General features: G+C 40.7%; 1 protein-coding gene across 3 annotated transcripts in view; it reads left to right on the top strand.

Moving 5' to 3' along the window:
• TNNI3K (TNNI3 interacting kinase) overlaps positions 1-11,876 on the top strand; it is a 341,514-nt gene extending 329,638 nt beyond the window's left edge. For all 3 annotated transcript variants that reach the window (XM_070467925.1, XM_070467926.1, XM_020877709.2), the window contains 2 exons: positions 7,994-8,073; positions 11,352-11,876. In XM_070467925.1, the coding sequence (XP_070324026.1) occupies positions 7,994-8,073; positions 11,352-11,428 (157 nt within the window). In that variant the 3' untranslated portion in view covers positions 11,429-11,876. The remainder of the gene's footprint in view (positions 1-7,993; positions 8,074-11,351) is intronic.
• The last annotated feature ends 11,196 nt before the right edge of the window (positions 11,877-23,072 follow it).

The following is a 23,072-nucleotide window of genomic DNA, read 5'->3' as shown; positions in this document are numbered from 1 at the left end:
GTTTTAAACTCTTTAATCAATTGAAAACTATGTGCAAGCTATAAAGCCCTCTGCAAATATAAGAAATTATTTTTATGTCACTGTGACAGAACTTAATGTTCTAGGTCACTTTATTTTTATCTGGTTGTTTTAATTTTACTCTTGCTTGCAAGCCATGTAGACTGTATACGTGTGCTGTAATTCACCAAGGCAAAATCCCCAGCACAGCGTATGCCACATTTGGAAGAATATGATAAAATTGGTTTCTCTTAGACTGTATGCCCATCTGAAGTCTTCTTTGGAATGTAATTCCATCAGAAGCAATTATGGCACTAGCAGATATTCCGAGAATTCATGAATCCCACAGCCAAAGCCATGATTTGCTGCTTCAATACCAGATGCATTTGGCAGGGTGTGATTTGGAAGCCACAATGTGTGTGTGTGTGTGTGTGTGTGTGTGTGTGTGTGGGTGCCTGCTCAGTCCTGTCCAACTATTTGTCGACTGTAGCCCTCCAAGTTTCTCTGTCCGTGGGATTCTGCAGGCAAGAATACTGACGTGGGTTGCCATTTCTTCCTCCAGGGCATCTCCCTGACCCAGGGATCCAACCTGCACCTTACATCTTCTGGACGGGCAGGTTGATTCTTTACCACTTGTTCCACCTGGGAAGCCACAATACTGGCTGCTTTTGAGGCTCTAAATGTAGCCATTTGCACTCCCTGAGGCATTGCCTGTTCCCATCACTTGGGAGAGATGGGACCCAGATTCCCCGGGATCTCTTCAGACAGTCTTTTTCTTCCTTCCTCATGGACCTTAACAATATACCTTTCTGGATTAAGAGATGGCAGTGTTTTAGGGTTTTTCCCCACCCCTCAGGTGTTCGACATGAGTATTCTATAAATGTGCCTTATATAAAAACCCTTGTGAAGCAGCTCAGAATTTTTCAGTGCCAACCTTACACAGCCTGTCATTCAAATCCTTAATGATGGGTTTATGTGAAAGTGACTTCTCTACACTTTCCTTTGCTTCATCTTAGATGGCAGTGTGGTTCTTCCTTTGAAGAAAAAAAGCACTCAAGAAGATGGTTCCTTCAGGCAAATAGTATGGTTCAGTTACTGTATCAAATGAAATGTGTATAGACAAAAAACTACAAACACCAGCTTGAGCAGAAGTGGTAATGTAGAGCTAGGTATGCGGGTGTGTGTGTGGGAATCAGGCATTCAGCCCTGGCCAAATGTCAGCCAGTACAGATAAGGAAGATAAAAATCTTCTGCCTAAGTGGGAACTGTGTAATTTCACTCTGCCTTTCCATCAAAGCTAGTTTCAGAGACTACATCATTCCCATATACCTTCTGAAGAATCATAGAATGTAAGAAATAGGGTCATGTGATTTCAGATGGACACTGGGTTCCCCCTTTAGCACCCAGTTGGAACCAGATGTTCCAACCACAGCTGGAATATGCCCGAAGATGGGATGGTACCCCCTTCTAGAACAACTCAATCTATTTATGGACAGTTCTAATGTTAGGAAATGCAGTATTTTGTTTTAACTTTTCCCAATGTCTAAACTGTAGGAGATGTCACAAATGTCTTTGTCGATTCTGAATATTCAACCAGTGACAATCCAATCTAACCATTGTCACCTGGCACAGACCTCCCCTCATTACTCATAAAGCAATCGGGTGAAGTTCTGCCCATGATATGAGTCTAGCTCTATGTTCTAACCTATGGATTGCCCCTTTAAGTTTATCCTTACTGAAAAGAAATAAAGCCACCCAGCATATTTTTTTCTTACTGACGCCATGCTAGCTTCCAGTGATCAGAACTGTTTTTAAGTGTACAGAAAAATTCTGTTTTCATATCCCTTTTGAGACTTTTGCCCATAATACACATTAACCCACCAGTTTAGTTTGTAGACTCTGCCTAACTCCTGCTTTGGAGAGTTGAATCTATATTTGGGTGTGTTCTATCTGCTAGTGCTTTTCCCACTCTTCAAGGTTCCTCTGTATCTTATGTATATATTGATTTACTTCTCCCTGGATAATATTTTTGCTTAATGTGCTTGTCATGAGAGTCATTATCTCTACATTCATTTCAGCCAACATAGCCTCGTATTTTAGTCTTGAATGTCCTTGTTGTCTTTGCTCAGGGTACATGAGTGACTATTTGCAAACAAGCTATGTTGCGCTGACAGGCCACAGTCTGAATGATGTGCACACACAAAAATACAAATTGCGTTATTTGGATTTGGGTGTGAACTGGCCTCATTAGCAGCCAATCAACTAGGTAGTCTATAACATAACACATGGATTGAGAAGCAAAAAATAACTTCTGGATTTTGGTTCAGGTCTTCCTGTTGGATAAATTATTCATTCCCTAGTGTACCTTTTGGGTATAGTGGCTCAGCTGGTAAAGAACCCGCCTGCCAGTGCAGTAGACACAAGAGACGCAGGTTCAGTCCCTGGGTTGGGAAGATCCCCTGGAGAAGGAAATGACAACCCACTCCAGTATTCTCACCTGGGAAATTCCATGGGCAGAAGGAGCCTGGTAGGCTACGGTCCATGGGGGCCACAAAGAGTCACACATGACTGATTGACTGAGCAGACACACATGCAGTATATCTTTATAAGAGAAAATGACTGATGATTATGCTTATCTTTGCATATCCATCACAGAGCTAATATGAACTATTTAGCCTAAAATGATTGAAACTGTTTTAGCTCTAAAATAAGATATATCAATATAACATTGTAGTATGCAAACACTAACCTAAAGACTGTCTTCTTCTCTTTAAAAGACAAAGTTTCATTCCATTCCCATAAAAGATATATATAAAATTACCATTATAATATTATATATCATTGGTATATATGCCTATATATGATACATATTACCCTTTTAGCATAAAGAAAGCCTCCTAGGTGACCAGTAACATGAAACGCTGCAAAATTGAGTGTTTTCCTTACCTGCCATTGGTTCAGATTTACTTTCACTGAATTCATGGGGCAGCTGCATCCTGGAAATGCCTATTTACACTGGCCATGACTTCAGCCAACAGAGGTCCCGGTGTGTCTCTGAAAGTCTGGGCTTCTGTGAAACTCCCACTGAAGTCTGGACACCCATGGGTTGAGGACAGTTAGTTCCACTGATCAAGGTCTGGTTTCTTCTGCTTTTTTTGCCTTGACTGTGCTTAGCTTCCATCTGTCTGTCATCCTAGAATAGCAGCCAGAGACAGCTCATGTGGTATCTCTTGGGCAGGAAGGTTAAGTCCCCTGGCACGAATTGCATTCAGCAACTAAATAAATAAGACAACTTGGAGATGGGCTTTTATTCATAGGAAACCAGATAGCCTTTTTGATGATAAAATATTTATTCCCTATTATCTTCTTGTTGCCAAGACTACTGCTTATGGCTCATTTCTTACAAGGGACTTGAGTGCTAAGGAGTTTACAGGAATTAGTAGGGTAATTTTGATTTTGAAAAATATCTTGAATGAGATTATGTTGTCCAAAACTGAGTGTAATTTGCCATTTAATGTTGATTGAGATCATGCTATATCCCACTTTGGTTCAATACTTCCTTTTTTTTAATCATTGTTTTTCTCTAAGAAACAGTATCTTCACTTTATAGCTTAAGAAAGTAACCAAACATGTAGTCATTTTTAAGGCAGCTAAGTGAATTAATCTATGTGAATTCATATAAGTGTTTAGAAAAGTCTAACTTCTCCAAATGAATATTTTGTAATAACTTAATTTAATACACTTTCATTATTTTAACTATTTACGAAGTACCAGCTAGGTCCTGCAGAAGACCCACAGGTATTAGGATCTCAGACCTGCACAGGCATTCTGTTTAGTGGGGTATTAGTATGGAAATATAGATCATTCTACACCAAGGCAAACTCTGATAAGCACTGTGTTGGGAGTAAAAAGTACTAGAGAGAGATGGAATTCCAAGTGGGAGTATCCAAGAGGACTTTGAGGAAATGCTTTCTTTGAGTTGGAACTTGATAAATAACAAAAGTAGGTAACATTTTTGAGTGCTTACTAAATGTTAGAACTGTTCAAAATACTTTAAAACTTATTAATATTTCTTTAATTCTCTAAAATTAACATTATAAGTGAAGTCTTGTTATAATTCCCATTTTATATTTGCACAAACTGAGGCACATGCCAGTTAAACAATGTGCCAAAAAGGTTGTAGAACTAATAAATAGTGGAGTGAAGACTCAAATTCAGGAGTCTTGCACCAGAAGGCATATTGTCATTCTTAAAGGAGGGGCAAGAATATACAATGGAGAAAAGATAGTCTCTTCAATAAGTGGTTCTGGGAAAATTGGACAGCTACATGTAAACAATGAAATTAAAACACTTTCTAACAGCATACACAAAAATAAACTCAAATGTATTAAAGACCTAAATCTAAGGACAGGCAGTATAAAACTCTTAGAGGAAAACATGGACAAAAACACTCACATAAATTGCAACAAGATCTTTTTTTGACCTACCTCTTAGAGTAATGAAAATAAAAACAAAAATAAACAAATGGAATCCAAAGCTTTTGCATAACAAAGAAAATCATAAACAGGACAAAAAGACAACCCTCAGAATGGGTGAAAATATTTGCAAACAACGCAACTGAAAAGAGATTAATCTCCTAAATATACAAACAACTTATACAGCTTAATGTAAAAAAAAAAAAAAAAAAAAAACACACCAATCAAAAAATCAGTGAAAGACCCAAATAGACATTTCTCCAAAGAAGAAATAGAGATGGCCAGCAAACACATAAAAAGATGCTCAGTATCACTAATTATTCTAATTATTAGAGAAGTGCAAATCAAAACTACAATGAGGTAGGTAAATCCTCACACGATCAGAGTAACCATAAGCCAAAAAATCTATGAACAAAAATGTTGGAGAGGATGTGGAGAAAAGAGAGAGCCCTCCTATACTGTTGGTGGGAATGTAGATTGGTACAGCCACTATGGAGAATTGTGTAACATATCCTTAAAAAGTTAAAAATAGAACTACCATATGACCCAGGAATCCCATTCCTGGGCATACACCGAGAGAAAACCATAATTCAAAAAGGTACATGCACCCCAGTGTTCATTGTAGCACTATTTACAATAGCCAGGACACAGAAACAACCTAAATGTTCATCAACAGAGGAATGGGTAAAGAAGATGTGGTGCGTATATACAATGGAATATTACTCAACTATAAAAAGGAATGAAAATTGTGCCACTTACAGAGACATAGATGGACCTATAAGTAAGTCAGAAAGAAAAGAACAAATATATATTAATACATATAGTGGAATCTACTGTACAGATGGACTTATTTGCAAAGCAAAAGTAGAAATACCAATATAGAGAACAAATATATGGATCCCAAGAGGGGAAAGGAGGAGGTGGGATGAACTGGGAGATTGGAGCTGACATATAGTATATAGTACTGTGTACAAAATAGATAACTAATGAGAACCTGCTGTATAGCACCAGGAACTCTGCTCAGTCTTGTGTTGACCTAACTGGGAAGAAATCCCCAAAAGAGGGGATATGTGTATACATAAGCTGATTCACTTTGCTTTATAGCAGAAACTAACACAACATTGTAAAGCAACTACACTCCAATAAAAATTTTTAAAAAAGAGAGAGAGAAAGAGAAAGAAAAGCATTCCAAACCGACCTCACAAATGCAAAAGCTGTGAACTGGGAGAAAGCTTGGAAGGTTCAAAGGACAGAAAGAAAGCCAAAAGAAGTGCTTAGCAAAGATGGTGAGAGGGGTATGAGACAAGGTTTGAGAGAGCCTTGTATTTGAGGGTAAAGATTGTGTTTTATTCTAAATGAACTGGGAAGTCGTTGGGAGGTTTTAAGTATGTTTTATTTATTTATGTATTTATTCATTTATTTATTTTTGGCTGTGCTGGGTATTTGTCAGTGCACGGACTTTTCTCTAGTTGTGGTGAGCAGGGGCTACTTTCTAGTTGCAGTCCGTAGGCTTCTCACGGCATTGGCTTCTCTTGTTGTGGAGCATGGGCTCTAGGGCATGCGGGCCTCAGTAGTTGCAGCACATGGGCACAGTAATTGCTGCTTCCGGGCTCTAGAGCATAGACTCAGTAATTATGGCACACGGGCTTAGTTGCTCTGTGGCATGTGGGACTTTCCCAGATCAGGGATCGAACCCGTGTCTCCTGCGCTAGCTAGCAGGTGGATTCTTTACCACTGAGCTTCCAGGGAAGCCCTTAAGTAGGTCTTAGGTAGGTAAATGGTTTCAGTTCAGTTGCTCAGTCATGTCCGACTCTTTGCAACCCCATGGACTGCAGCACGCCAGACCTCCCTGTCCATCACCAACTCCCAGAGATTATTCAAACTCATGTCCATTAAGTCAGTGATGCCATCCAACTATCTCAGCTTCTGTTGTCCCATTCTCCTCCCTCCTTCAATCTTTCCCAGCATCAGGGTCTTTTCAATGAGTCATTAATGGTGTATGCTTTTATATTTTGAAAAGACTACTCTGCGTAATATGTGGAGAATGAATTATAAGGGGACAGAAATGAAACCAGGAAAATCAATTAGGAGGCAAATTGCAGCAGTCCGGACAAGAAAGATATATGGCCTAAACCTTGAAGGAGGAGAGATGGATGGATTAGGGTTACATTTTGGATGCAAAGTTAAAAAGATTTGAATTAGGTGGAAGTTATAAGAAAAAGAAAGGTACCAAGAATGACCCCAGAATTTTGGGTTAAGTAACTGAACGGTGTAGTGCCAGTAATGAGCTGGAGAGAACTGGCTTGGGGACAGGGGGAGTTACAAGTTCTACTGTGGACATAATGGGACAGCTCTGGGGGTAACTTGGGTTGCCTCTTTAAGGATGCTAAAGTATGGATGAGAGAAATGGATACAAGATGAATTACAGATATACGACTGACAGATGTGATTTATATTAGGTTGAAAGCTCTGGTAACTTCAGGTTTTGAGTCTGAAAAATTAGAAAAGAAGCAACCCCATTACCCTACATGGTAGAGCAGAAGTTTGGCAAAGAGGATTAATTTAAGCCAAGGAATCATGAGAAAATTCCCAATTGAATACTGGGCAAGGATACAGGCTTTAGAATATGGAAGACGGGTTTGAGTCCTAGGTGAGCCATTTACCAAATATATGTAACAAGTTTCTTAGTTGCCCCAGCCTCCATTTCTAATCTATATATTCAGAGACACAGTCACATCCAACTCTTTGCAACCTCATGGACTGTAGCCTGCCAAGCTCCTCTGTCCATGGGGTTCTCCCAGCAAGAATACTGGAGTGGGGTGTCATTTCCTCTTCCAGGGGATCTTCCCCACCCAGGAATGGAACCCAAGTCTCTTACATCTCCTGCATTGGCAGACAGATTCTTTACCATTAGCGCCACCTGGAAAGCCCTTCTGACCTATAAAATGAGAGAAATAATAATGATAAAGATTAAATATAATGATATATGCAAATGCTTAATACATAAGAATCATTCAATAAATACTGTTACTATCTCTTATAATTCGTGTTATAATAATATCAATATAAAAATAACATTACCTTTTGGGATGTGTTTCATTTCTGTTGATTATGACTAAGATAATAATGTTCTGATCCTTAGTTCCTTTTAAGCAAGGCTTGCAAGGATATTAACCCAGATTTTATATTCAACTCTCTTTGCTATATTTAATCATCAAGACAAATTGCATATAATTTATGTACTTTCCCCGATTTACAGATCAATACACTAAGGCTCAGAAAGGGTACGATGTCTAAGGTTATACAGCTAGGAATTGGAGCCTATCTAGATCTGGCACACCTAGATCTAACTTGCTCCAAATAATTCTGGACTCTTCCCGAACAAGTCAGTATAAGATAAAAGTACCATTGTATCACATTGCCAGTTCTCTGATATCTATGCTGAGAGAATAATTGTTTTATAGAAAATGTTATTAGCAAATGCCACAACAGTTTTCACAGTATCTCATGGAATTTTCTAGTGCTGGACAATGTTCCACTCAAGGCCTGTCTTTGGATGACATGAAGAAAAGTCTTCAGTTCTCAACCATTGACAAATATGGTAAGTATACACGTTCATCAGATTGACTAAGAAAACTACCCCTGGGAAGGTGATATCTGTTTGATAATGAGGTAGAGAAGATTCTATTTTGTAGCAAGTAGAAATGAAGGGTACTTTTAAAAACAGTATAAGTGGGAAATTTGCTCTTGTAAGTCTTATATAAGTCTAGTTATCTTTGCGTTTAATAATGTGTACATAAGTTTGTAAGTGTATGTACAAGTATATGGGAGTGTGTGTACCTGTGGAAAAAGTACAACTCTTATGAAAATAATCTCCTACATCTCATGACATTCCAAGCACCTTGCTGCCACCTTATTGAGTTCACTGCTTCTAAGCCCCATATCACAGAGATGTAGGGAAGAGGAGAAAACAACAGATGAGTTTCCACAATTGCACCATATCCTAGGGAAGTATTTCCTCTTTAGCAAGTACCCGAGGGTAAAATGGGAACCCAGCTATTCTCTCAAAAAGCTGGAGAGGGGGTGAGGGTCTCACTGATGGGATCCATTTTGCACAGGACTACTTTAGAAAGAATTAATAGAGCTCTTTGAAATAGTTAGCACAGTTCTATGCTTGCCCCTGGAAGACAGAGGATGGGCAATAACCATTATCATCAGCTCCCATATTAAAGTGCCAAGCCTGTGATGTCCTTTCTCCAACCTCCAAGCCTGAAAGGCTCTATATTTTATTGGAATTTAACACAATGTGCTCATTTATTCATGGGAACTTCCTTTGACAATATGTAGAGCTGAAAAAAATGTATGTCAGTTAAATAGACCAGATTTATTACAAGAACTGGGTTTGTGCAAGAATAAATCATATGTCATGTTCCTGGTTCTGTGTTACTGATGCCAGTAGACCCTGCAGCTTTGGGATCCTCACCAATGCACTTTGTCTGCAGAGTATCAGTACCTAAGGCATTAGGAAGCCTTTAAGAAATGAAGGGGGAAAATGTTCTGGATAGATACGACAGACTACTTCGGAACATTAAAGAAAGAAACCTTTGTGCTTCTGACTCCCAGGACATGTCTAGAATGCAGCCGAGTGCTTTTCATCGTCAACTTTATGACATAATTGGCCACTCCAGTAACGGAGGAAAATATGTGCTAAGTGTCACATCATCACATTTTTTTATAGATATCATTTTTTCAAACCTTTACAGATGTGACTGCACAACCACAAAATATAGGGCACCCTTTGAAATGTGTGCTTTGACCAGGACTTTTTTCCTTTCTTTGTGGAGTTTCAAGATGAAGCACTTCTTAAGGATCTGTTTCTTAAAGGGATAATACATTGCAAAGAATTCCTTAAGATGGAGAAGTTAGACAAAAAAAGATGTAATCATACGAAAGTAGGTTTTTCTTATGTGTATATGTACCAGGGGTAGAAGAAAACATGAGGGGGTTTGAATGGAGTGAGAGTCCCAGTAGATGAAAAAGATGTTTTCAATGTTTCCCACTAGGAACATCACACTGTACAAGACAGAACCCTTTAATTGCCCTCCATTTCCACTTCATAAACCACTGGTGGTATATAACAGCAACTTTATGAACTGTTTCTTCCCCAAAGAACAGGGCTAGAGGATGCAGATAAAATTAAGTACATAGCTGTACTTGAGACCTTTCACCCTTAAGAAACAAAACACACAAACATGGTTCAGTCTTTTCTTAAAGCCATGGTCAAATTTCATTTGGTCCCTCTTAAGCCAACTGACTGCACAAAGACTGTCTCTTCAACTCTGGTGATGATGGTATCAATGATAAATGTCAGCATCTATGTCCTGCTGATTTTGCTACCCATACCCGAAGGCAAGCCTGCCCACACTAGCAAGAAGGATGCTCACAATCAGATTTCCACTGGAGCCCTATGGAGAGAGAGGCATGGAGCATCGTAGACCAGTAAAATTGCATGTGGTACATTAGACAGTTGATTATACAGTAATGAGAGAATTACGAGCTTATTAAAGCATCTATCTATGCCTGGGATGGAGTTGCAGCTTCAGGCTGAACAAAAGGAAATATTTTTGCTCCAAGATACAGATTTTTCCTCCGCCCAGAGTTAGGATTCAGTAATGTGACTCCCGCTTCCCCTAACTGCAGCTGGCCGGGGCCAGCCCCACTAGCGAAAGGAGCCCTTCAAACAGTGGTGGCTGTGCCTTTCCTGAGAGTTTATGTGCTGCCTAAGAGATGCTGATGGAGACCTTTCTTATGAAAATAAATATGCCCATTGAACTGCGTATCGCCAGATGTCTAATGAAAATGTGGATGGCTGAGTTGGTTTTGAAAACTCAGCTACCAAAAGGGAACAAAAGCAGCATTAGCTACTGCCAAATGTGCCCATTTTCACAGAAACAGTGAATGGCTTCCCTACTCAGAGTGGAAAGGTAACTAACTACTTCCCTGTGCACGTCCTACGTTCTCTAGGACCGCGGCCAGATCCTCAATTTTCTGGACACACCCAGGACTAGTGCTTCACTGAGCATCGAATGCAACTAGAATTCAGACCTAAGCATTGATGCACACTTAAACACTGGAGTCTCAGAGAGAAAAGAAAAAACAATCAGAGCCAATCTAATATAGAGAATACTCTGCTTTTCTCTAATGCCATCTATATCTCCCCTTTCCAACAGTCATCATCTGTTTCTCACTTACTATGTGTCAGACACTGCTAATTGTCTTATGTGTGTTACCAACTTTTTGGCTAAGTACCATTACTTCTCCCCTTTACAATGAAGACACTGAGGTTCAGAAAGGTTAACAAAAATCACAGAAATGGTAATGGTGGAGCCAGAGCTCAAACCCAGATTTGACTGATGTGAAGCTCATCCTTTTAGCCATCATGATATTACCACCTTCCTGAATTGTACCCTTCTTTACTGCAAACTGTCACCTGGCCAGCTTGGGTTCACATCAGACTCCCATCATTGATGTTCCTCTGGTCTCAGCTCTCTGTTGTCATTGTAAATTTTGCTTTAGTTTTATAATTGCTTGCCAGCAACGGGCAGACAGACTCTGTTCACAGGAGCCAGGAGAAGCTGCTTGGCAGCTGTGTGTTACACTGGGTGAAGCTGTTAAGAAAAATGGGGAGGGGACTTCCCTGGCAGTTCAGTGGTTAAGACTCTGAGCCCCTGATGCAGGGGGCCCAGGTTCAATCCCTGGTCAGGGAACTAGGACATGAGGCATGGCATGGCCAAAACATTTAAAACAAAAAAGAAAAGAAAAATGGGGAGATGGGCTGAAAGGCTAATAAGTAACATCTGAACTTTTTTCCTGATGCAGGCTACGTGTCTGATCCCATGAGCCCGATGCATTTTCATTCTTGCCGCAATAGTGGCAGCTTTGAGGATAGCAGCTGACAGCATTCCACATTTACCTAAGGAGAGTTTTCCTCCAAGCTGACAGTAACAATTCCAACCATGGCAGGCTTGCTTCCAATTATAATATTTCACCCTCTAAGGTCTCCTTAAATTGGCTTGCTTATACTGGTCCTATTTAATTCCCTACCACAAGTTGGGCTTTGGATTTGGGGCTGAGGAATGAAATGCAAAAGAACCAAAACAAAATGTATTTGAAGAATTTTTTTTAATTTTGTAAATTAAAAAAAAAAATTCATGTTGTTGCTTGGAGATGGGGCCTCAGTCCATGGTGGGGACTTAACAATTATTGTGTCTTCCTAGACTGAATTAAGTTGACTTGTGTTTGAAAGCCATGCATTTGATTTCTTAGAATTGTTCATTTTCTTATCTCATTATGTTACTTCTAGTGCCCAGTTCTGTGATTAAAGATTTTTAGTGGCATACAAAATTGATTCAGACGTGTATTTCATTCCAACAAGACTTACACGAGGTACACCTTTCTTTCAGACATACTGGTAAAAAAAAGTAATGATCTTCATATGAAGAAGCTTGCAAATATATAACACAATTATTTGGCCTACTCTCTACATGGTACCAAGTGCTCTGTGCTCTGCCTGAATGACCTGCTGCTGTCATCACCAAGGTGTCACAAATGCCATCGGTACCTCTATGAAAACAACCCACAAATGCAAGGCTGTCACTCTTACCAGAGTCTGGCACAGTGCACTGGGAGAATAGCTAAGACGCCTGCTGCCTTCAGAAAAGGAGAAATCTGCCCTTCAGTCTCCCAACCAGGGAGACAGGAATACTTCCACCAAACAAAATAGTTTTGCCATTCAGCGACAGACCTGGCAAAATCAAGCAGGAAACAATGAAAAGTCAGTGTGATAATTGCTGCTTTGCACCTTGGTAAGAGAAATAACATTAGTAAAGGAAGATTGGGCACTCTCTCAATCAGGGTTACTGGATCTCAGAATTATTGGCGGAACTGACTCTCTGTGGGGGCTATCCTATGCACTGGGGGATTTTTAATAGCTTTCCGGCTTCTCCCCCCTGATACCAGTAAGAGCTCCCTAAGTCACAACAATCAAAAATGTCTCCAGACTTTTCTAAATGTGTTTTGGGGGACAAAATTGCCCCAGGTTAAGAGCCAGTGCCCTCAGTCTTGAGATTACGGGCCTGAAGAGAAATAGGAAGAAGATAGATCCTGACTCTGGCTGGCTGCATTTAGGCAAAACTGCTTTCTCCTCCTCCTTAGTAATGTGCAATCATAGACAAAGAGAGCTGAATAAGTTCTGATTGCTCCTTCTATGTCTGTGGCAAGCTGCTCCATCCTCCCCGACCCCCTAAGAACTAGAAATTATGTTGCTTGCGGGCAACTTCTATCAGAACAGCAACCCCACCTCTAAATCCTTCTGAACATTTTCTTATGACCTGTGGTCGCAAAGTTGAAAGCCCCCACATGCGCTGAAGAGCTTGGCGACAGCCCTGTGAGAATCCAGAGGTGGAAGTGAAAACCATGGTACTTCCAATTAGATTTATCCTTTTTTAGCCCCCAGCCTTTTCATTTTCCCACCCAATTATTCTGGAGTCTCACGTACTCTATCCCACCAACCAAGTCACCAAGGGGCTTTATAATAAACAGGACCCAAGGAGCCTGAAGTGGCCATACAGGCAAAATACTTTCTGGCAAAGACAGAAAAAAAAAAAGGAAGGAAAGGAAGAGGGCTGCTTAAAAAGCACCTGTCTCCACAGCTCTCCCTCTCGTCCTCGGCTCTAGCTGCTTTAGGAAATGAGCCAGCACCAGACTGCGAAACTTTGGGGCTTTTATGAGTTGAGTTGAAAGGAGTACCTTTGAAAGTTAAAAAGTTTTGAATATGTACATACATACCAATTTTAACTAAAAGATTCGCAGTAGGGGTAATGCCGAATATGGGTCTATGCTGGATAAAACGGGCATCCTCCCAGGTTCCCACAGAACAGAGCCCAGATCCAGAGAAATGACTCTTCGCTTCTGAAATACCCCTCTTTCAGAGAAGGATTTTCTAGAACAAATTTGTCAAGCTCCCTTTCTTTGTTTCCTCTAACCACCTTCTCTCTCCAGATTACATCTCCTTATGTTGCTGCTTCCCTCTGGCTCTTGTCTTATCAAGTATCTGCAAATAATGAGACTAATGTGTCTTGATTTCTGAGAAGGGGGACCTTTTCACAGATGCCAACCTATAACTCACAAAACCTTTTCATTACTGTGCCTTTAATGGGGCCCAGGGATTATCTTAGAGTTGTCTTGAGATCATGGGGTTTTTTTTTCTCCTTGCTAGAAAAAAAAGTCTCACTAATTGCTTTCTTTCTATGCTGGTAAAAAATGGACTTCTATGATCATGTTTTTGCATGCTTAGCACATTAAAAAATTTTTTCCATGTGTATGCAGCACTGAGCTCACTTAGAGGATGTTCAATTAGCCGTAATTGTAAGCCAAACTGCAGCAGCTCCAGGAGAGAGTTATTCCAACACAGTGATTGTTTGGGTTAAATTATTTCCAAAGCTGACATTTTCCTGAGAAAGAGGGAAAAAATGGGTGCCAGTAGTAGGGAAAAGGGCCAGTGATAGACAATACATCTGAAATGAAACATCTGATTTCTTTCTTTTTCTGTTCTCTGCCTTTCTTTCCTTAATTTCTTCTTTCCTTCCTTCTTTCCATCCTCCCTTCCTCCTTCTCTCCCTCCAACAATAAGCATTAAATTTGGAGTCACTCCGACCTTTTACAAAAGCTATGTGACCTTGGACAAGTCACTTTACCTACCTGAGCTCATTTGTTAGCTATTTGATGGTGATAATACAAATTATGTTGTAAAGTTGCTAGAAGGATTGCAAATAATATAAACTGCATTACAGAGCTCCTGGCACACCACAGTCAATATTGTAAATGTTGTATTGTTATATTTCACCATGCAGCCAAAGAGCTGTTCTACAGTAGAAGAGCATTAGAAGGGTAGAGATTTCTCTCTTGTCGATAACCATCGACATTCCTAAAAAACCTACCTTTGCAAACAGCAAACTGCCAAGCTTAGGCTTCTGAGGCAGTTGGAATCAAGATCCATCAGCCTTAGGCAGTGATGTCTTATTTATACTTGAAATAAAACCTGGAGAGAAATGAAATTCTTTAAATGAAATAGAAGAACCAGAAAGAATTTCCCAAACAAGGGGGCTGATAATTATAAATCTATTTTTCTGAACCCAATAATCCAGTGGTTAAGAGTCCTCCTGCTGATGCAGGGGACACAGGTCCAGTCCCTGGGAAGATTCCACATGCCTCAGAATAAGCCATGCGCCACCGCTACTGATGCCCGAGCACTCTCGGGCCTGTGCTCCGCAACGAGAGCAGTCGCCACAATGAGAAGCCCGTGCTCCGCAACCAGAGAGTAGCGCCCGCTCGCCACAACTAGAGAAAGCCTGTGTGAAGAACCCAAGACCCAGTACATCCACACATAAACCAATAAAAGTCTTTTTTAAAGTAGAAAATACGTTTATTACCTACTGTGTGACAAGAACTCTTTTAGATGATTTTAAGGGTATTATTACAATTAGCAATATTTCCTGGACTATCTCTGGAAAGAGAGAATGCTCTTCCTTATTTTTGAAGTGGATAAATAATGAATCCAAGTTTCTATAGAACAGAATCGGGTTTCAAAACTCAGCTTGTCTTGCACTAGTATCCATGAGTTTTTCACTACATAGTACTGCCTCCACTGTGATGGAGGAAAAGGGATAAAAATAGCAACATTCACAATCCAGAATTGGGGTAAAAACAAACAAATCTGCAGTTCTGCAGGCCTGAGGAAAATTTGGGAATTACCCGGGAGAAGTTTCAGGGAACCAGAAAAATAAAAAAGCAAACCTTTCTTGATTACTATAGCTCATGATTGCAAAGTAAAACCAAAAAAAAAAAAACCCCAAAAAATCATCATCATTTTCTCTGTTTTAATTATGGAAAGAAGAGGGCTGGAATAATCTCAAGGTTCAGAAAACATACATTGTTATTTTCTAGGCAGAAAGAACCAGAAATGATTGACAGAAGCAAGACTCTCACCGCGATAAGCAGGAACAAAAAAGTTATGAGGGCAAAGCACAGCAATTAGGGAAGCCAAGGAGTTTCACATTTTCCTCTCCTCATTAGCACACTGGGTAGGGAAAGTGAGGCGAGATGGTGTGGCCTTTACCAGTAAGATTTGAATACTTTATTCCTTCCTAGTTTTGCGTTGCTTGTAGTTACTCAAGCATGCAGACCGCAGAGCTCCCCCTGATCAATTCCCTTCCGTATTTCAAGAGCCACAGGGGCAAAGATGAGCCATTTGACATTTGCAATCCCTTCACAGGGGATCAGTTGAAGGCTCAGCTGCTGCCGTAACAGACAGTGGTCCAAGACTGTCAGCTCAATTAGCACCATATGCAAAACATGATGGAGAAGCAAAGTGCCTCTCCCTCCTTGGACATCCTACCTTTTAGAAGGCTAACTGGATGTAAAAAAGCAGGGGTTGTACATTTCTCCTCAGGCCTGAGATCCAAGGCAGCAAGCAGCCGACCCAGTGGCAAGGTGCTAATTAAATTAGGCCTCTTGAATTAAAACACTGCCACGGGTGCCAGGCCCTGCTGACGAGGACAGGTCTCCAAAGCACTCTCAGTCTAACTTTATGTTTAATTAGTGAGATAAAAAGAATACCATCTCAAATAATCTGTCTTTTAAGCAATGGACTCATATGCAGGAAAAGGTATCTTACCATCTTTAAAGAAGGTTTTGAAGCTCACTAATTTCACAAACTTCCATCTCTTCTTTTATCTCAACTAATCAGGAAGGGGTGATTCCAGCAAGACCACGAAATGCGATAAAAATAATTTGAATGTTGGTTTGCCCTTCAGTTTTTACTCATAATAATCCATGGTCTGCTTAACAACACTTCAAAAATTAATCCACAGTGAAGAGTGTCAGGTTCTTCTTTCAGAGGATTTTTTTTTTTTTTTTTTTGCCTTCCTTAAACTCAAAATAGTCAAAGGGAAAGAATCAGTGTCAGAACTGAGGATAATTTGAGATAAGCAGAATAAACATAAATGGGACACTGGATGATGTGTGTTTACCCTGTACCAGGTATGAAATTGCAGGAACCTGAATAGTACAGAGCATTCTCAAACTTTGGTGTTTGTCAGAATCAGTGGAGGGTTCATTCAAATGCAGATTCCTGGGCCCCACCCCAGGGCTTTAGAATCAGAAGTTTTGGAGTGGGGCCCCAAAACATGCATTTCCAAGAAATTCCCTGGAAACTTGATGCTGCTGGTGCCAGGATGACACTTTGAGAAATATTGGCATTGGCATTGTGGCATGATCTTTTGAGCCAAGCGTAGGTGAAAGTCTAGTTCAATCCCTCACTGTGTGTGTGACCATCCATAGGCAGGTTACTCCGTCCCTCTGATCTTCAGATTCCCCATCTATAACGTGGAGACAATGATTATTAACTCATAGAGAGGATTAAGTAAAATAATGCAGGAAAATCACACATCACAGTGCCAGGCACATAATAAGTGTTCCATAGCAACTGGCCATGCATAATATAACATGACTGAGAGAAAAATCAACCAAGCGCCAAGAGTGAATCATTTACTTCCTGGATGCTAATTAAAGGATTATGGTTTGAGAGAATTTAAGTGTTTTTGAGACAAGTAAATCCTAAATTAGCATCCTATAATCAAGGCTATATAATAAAAAGAATATGAGAATAATATAAAAAGCACAACATGAATAAAATTATAACCACATTTGCAGTGCAGTTAAGTTAAATGTAAACAATTAATTACTAGTGTCTCCAAGGAACATGTATTAGGCTCCTCTTTTGTGTTACCTCAAATCTTGGTCCTGCTTATGCCATTGGCTACTGTGTCATCCATCACCATGGCCAACTTTCTGTAGGCACAACTTGACCACACATTGCCTTGTACCCCTCAGATCACTGCCGTGGCACAGCCCTGTTACCCAAAGGAGAGATGTCCCAAGTTCTTGAGGTCTTTGCAGATCACCCTGGCAGTCAACCCTTGGGGACCTATATAGTAAACTTTTGACTAATAGGGATCAGTGCCAAGGAACTTCTCCCTTCTCCACCACATCACAAATGTCCTGAGGCACTGCCAGTCTTAGAGTCTCAGAGGACAATTCAGTGAGACTGACCATCAGTTGCCCTTGATTGCAGACAGTGTCAGCTCAACACTGCACTGTAGAATTGGCTCTCCCTCCCAGCTTCCCTTCCCCACTCTTGCTTCCATAGAATTGCATTTCCTAAAGAAGCAGTACTACCTGAGGTTTTGGTTTGGGCTCTGCTTTCTGCTTATTAACTTATATGCAGAGTACATCATGTGAAATGCAGGGCTAGATGAATCACAAGCTGGAAGATTACTGGTACTGTGGCCAAGGGCTGGAAAAGGTCAGTTTTCATTCCAATCCTAAAAAAGGCAGTGCCAAAGAATGTTCAACCTACCACACAATTGCACTCATCTCACATGCTAAAAAAGTAATGCTCAAAATTCTCCAAGTGATGCTTCAACAGTACGTGAACTGAGAACTTCCAGATGCTCAAGGTGGATTTAGAAAAGGCAGGGGAACCAGAGATCAAATTGCTAACACCCGTTGGATCACTGAAAAAGCAAGAAATTTCCAGAAAAACATCTACTTTTGCTTTACTGACTACACCAAAGCCTTAACTGTGTGGATCACAACAAACTGTGGAAAATTCTGAAAGAGATGGGAATATCAGACCACCTTACTTGCCTCCTGAGAAATCTGTATGCAGGTCAAGAAGCAACAGTTAGAACTGAACACGCAACAACAGACTGGTTCCAAATTGGGAAAGGAGTACATCAAGGATATATATAGTCACCTTGCTTATTTAACTTAGATGCAGAGTACATCATGGGAAATGCTGGACTGGGTGAAGCACAAGCTGGAATCAAGATTGCAGGAAGAAATACCAATAACCTCTGATATGCAGATGACACCACACTTATGGCAGAAAGCAAAGAGGAACTAAAGAGCCTCTTGGGGGAGGAGCCAAGATGGCTGAGGAATAGGACGGGGAGACCACTTTCTCCCCTACAAATTCATCGAAAGAACATTTGAACGCTGAGCAAATTTCACAAAACAACTTCTGATCGCTAGCAGAGGACATCAGGCGCCCAGAAAAGCAGCCCATTGTCTTCGAAGGGAGGTAGGACAAAATATAAAAGATAAAAAGGGAGTCAAAAGAGCTCCGGACTGAAACCCGTCCCGGGAAGGGAGTCTTAATAGAGGAAGTTTCCAATCACCAGGAAACCCTCACACTGGCGGGACTAGGGGAAGTTTTCGGCAATCTAACTGGGAGGAAAAATTAAACAAGGCCCATAGATTACGTGCCTAAAAGCAACTCCCAGCAGAAAAGTACCCCAGGAGCCCGTACCCGCCAGCAACAAGTGGGGGCGGAACGGAGAGGAGCGGGGCGGCATTGCTTAGGGTAAGGACCGGCCCAAAGACCCTGAGAGCAATCGGAGGGAGCTTTTTTAAACTGTGGGATAGCAAGGATCAAAATTAACCGGCCCAAACACACTGCCGGCGGTTCGCAAAACAAAGGAACTGAGAAACTCCGGAGAAGAGCCGGCCCATCCCCGCTGGAGGTAGGAGGCAGGGGGGAGGGGAAAAGGGCAAACTCGGCCCCTGAGAAGCCACCCCCTCCCACACTGCAAACAGGCCCCAGTTCCTATCTAAAGACTTCCTGAGACCCGACTGGCGGCGCGCGCTGGGGCCGCGGAGGGAAAAAGCGCGCCGTACCGGGGAGATTGCGCCCAAGCCTCTGGCTGCCTGAGCCACTCACCGCAGAGGGAAAAGTGCGCCATACCCGGGGAGAGTGCGCCCAAGCCTCTGGCTGCCTGAACCGCTCAGGCCGGGGAAGGCACAAAACGCAGATGCAACCGAATCCGCGCTTTTGTGGAGTACCCGAAAACTGGAACCGCACTCAACGCAGGGCCCGCTCCATATAGAGCAGCCGGGAGCCAGAGCAGTGTAGACGGGGAAAGCACTGACACCCGTGAGCGGGGCAAACCCAGTGTGGCCGGAACACGGTGAGCGCTATCCACACAGAGCGGTATCTGTCTGCAGCGCCCCGCCCTCCCCGTAGCAGGACTGAACTGAACTAGAACCTAAATAAGAGATCACCTCCGCCCGCCTGTGTCAGGGCGGAAATTAGACACCGAAGAGACGGCAAATAGAAGCCAAATAAACAAAGGGAACCGCTTCAGAAAGGACCAGTGCAACAGATTAAAATCCCTGAAGGTAACACCGACTACACTGGAAGGGGCCTATAGATATCGAGAAGCGTAAGCTGGAAAGAGGAGCTATCTGAAATTGAACTGAACCTACACTGACCGCAACAACTCCAGAGAAATTCCTAGATATATATGTATATTTTTTTTAATTAAAAAAAAATTTTTTTTCTTTCCTTTTTTTAAAATTTTTTTAATTTTTAATTTTTTCTCTTTTATTTTCTTTTAAAATTCCCTATTACTCCCCCATTACTCCTCAACTTTCATTTTCATATATTTTTACGATTTTTTTAAATAGGGGAAAAAATTTTTTTCTTTTTTTTCTTTTTCTTGCTTTTCTCTCCTATTTCCTTTTAAAGTCCTCTAATACTCCTCTATTATAACTTAATTTTCATTTTCATTTCACTATAACCTTGCCAAAAAAAAAAGAGAGAGAGAAACCCTATTTTTAAACCGAACTTCATATACATTTCTAAATTTTTTGTGTGTTTTTGTTTTTAAATATTGTATTTCAAAGAGTCTAACCTCTACACTAGATTTTTAATCTTTGTTTTTCAGTATGTGATATAAATTTTGGACATTTAAGAATCCAATATTCAGTTCCCATTTCTATTCAGGAGTGTGGTGATTATTCTCCCACTTTTGACTCTCTGTTTTCTACCTCAGAACACCTCTATTTCCTCCTTTCCCCTTCTCTTCCCAATCCAATTCTGGGAATCTTTGTGGGTATCTGGGCTACGGAGAACACTTTGGGAATGGATAACTGCGTAGATCTGTCTCTCTCCTCTTGAGTCCCCTTTTTCTCCTCCTGCTCACCTCTATCTCCTTCCTCCCACTCCTATTCTTCATGTAACTCTGTGAACCTCTCTGGTTTTCTCTTACGGTGGAGAATCTTTTCACCATTAACCTAGAAGTTTTATTATCAGTGCTGTATAGTTGGAGAAGTCTTGAGACTATTGGAAGAATAAAACTGAAATCCAGAGGCAGGAGACTTAAGCCCAAAACCTGAGAAAACCAGAAAACTCCTGACTACACGGAACATTAAGGAATAAGAGACCATCCAAAAGCCTCCATACCTACACCAAAACCAACCACCACCCAAGAGCCAATAAGCTCCAGTACAAGACATACCACACAAATTCTTTAGCAACGCAGGAACATAGACCTGAGTGTCAACATACAGGCTGTCCAAAGTCACACCTAACACATAGACCCATCGCAAAACTCATTACTGGACATTCCATTGCACTCCAGAGAGAAGAAATCCAATTCCACGCACCAGAACGCTGACACAAGCTTCCCTAACCAGGAACCCTTGACAAACCAATCGTCCAACCCCACCCACTGGGTGAAACCTCCAAAATAAAAAGGAACCACAGACCACAAGAATACAGAAAGCCCACTCCAGACACAGCAATCTAAACAAGATGAAAAGGCAGAGAAATACCCAACAGGTAAAGTAACATGAAAAAAGCCCACCAAGTCAAACAAAAGAGGAGGAAATAGGGAATCTACCTGAAAAAGAATTTAGAATAATGATAATAAAAATGATCCAAAATCTTGAAAACAAAATGGAGTTACAAATAAATAGCCTGGAGACAAAGATTGAGAAGATGCAAGAAATGTTTAACAAGGACCTAGAAGAAATAAAAAAAAGTCAATTAAAAATTAATGAAATAAATGAGATCAAAAACACTCTGGAGGGAACCATGAGTAGAATAACAGAGACAGAAGATAGGATAAGTGATAGAAGATAAAATGGTGGAAATAAATGAAGCAGAGAGGAAAAAAGAAAAAAGAATCAAAAGAAATGAGGACAACCTCAGGGACCTCTGGGACAATGTGAAACGCCCCAACATTCAAATCATAGGAGTCCCAGAAGAAGAAGACAAAAAGAAAGGCCATGAGAAGTTACTCGAAGAGATAATAGCTGAAAACTTCCTTAAAATGGGAAAGGAAATAGCCACCCAAGTCCAAGAAACCCAGAGAGTCCCAAACAGGATAAACCCAAGGCGAAACACCCCAAGACACATATTAATCAAAGTAAAAAAGATCAAACACAAAGAACAAATATTAAAAGCAGCAAGGGAGAAACAACAAATAACACACAAAGGGATTCCCATAAGGATAACAGCTGATCTATCAATAGAAACCCTTCAGGCCAGAAGGGAATGGCAGGACATACTTAAAGTAATGAAAGAGAATAACCTACAACCTAGATTACTCTACCCAGCAAGGATCTCATTCAGATATGAAGGAGAACTCAAAAGCTTTACAGACAAGCAAAAGCTGAGAGAATTCACCACCACCAAACCAGCTCTTCAACAAATACTAAAGGATCTTCTCTAGACAGGAAACACAGAAAGGTGGTATAAACGTGAACCCCGAACAACAAAATAAATGGCAACGGGACCATACCTATCAATAATTACCTTAAATGTAAATGGGTTGAATGCCCCAACCAGAAGACAAAGGCTGGCTGAATGGATACAAAAGCAAGACCCCTATATATGCTGTCTACAAGAGACCCACCTCAAAACAAGGGACACATATAGACTAAAAGTGAAGGGCTGGAAAAAAATATTCCACGCAAACGGAGACCTAAAAAAAGCAGGAGTCGCAATACTCATATCAGATAAAATAGACTTTCAAATAAAGGCTGTGAAAAGAGACAAAGATGGACACTACATAATGATCAAAGGATCAATCCAAGAAGAAGATATAACAATTATAAATATATATGCACCCAACATAGGAGCACCACAATATGTAAGGCAAACGCTAACGAGTATGAAAGAGGAAATTAATAGTAACACAATAATAGTGGGAGACTTTAATACCCCACTCACAACTATGGATAGATCAACAAAACAGAAAATTAACAAGGAAACACAAACTTTAAAGGACACAATGGACCAGCTAGACCTAATTGACATCTATAGGACGTTTCACCCCAAAACAATCAACTTCACCTTTTTCTCAAGTGCACACGGAACCTTCTCCAGAATAGATCACATTCTGGGCCATAAATCTAGTCTTGGAAAATTCAAAAAAACTGAAATCATTCCAGTCATCTTTTCTGACCACAATGCAGTAAGATTAGATCTCAATTACAGGAAAAAAATTATTAAAAATTCAAACATATGGAGGCTAAACAACACGCTTCTGAATAACCAACAAATCATAGAAGAAATCAAAAAAGAAATCAAAATATGCATAGAAATGAATGAAAATGAAAACACAACAACCCAAAACCTATGGGACACTGTAAAAGCAGTCCTAAGGGGAAGATTCATAGCATTACAGGCCT

The sequence above is a fragment of the Odocoileus virginianus genome, chromosome 5, assembly GCF_023699985.2.
Source record: "Odocoileus virginianus isolate 20LAN1187 ecotype Illinois chromosome 5, Ovbor_1.2, whole genome shotgun sequence".
In the NCBI taxonomy this organism is placed as follows: Eukaryota; Metazoa; Chordata; class Mammalia; order Artiodactyla; family Cervidae; genus Odocoileus; species Odocoileus virginianus.
Note: the sequence above shows the minus strand (reverse complement) of the source record. Positions and strands in the feature narration are given on the sequence as shown.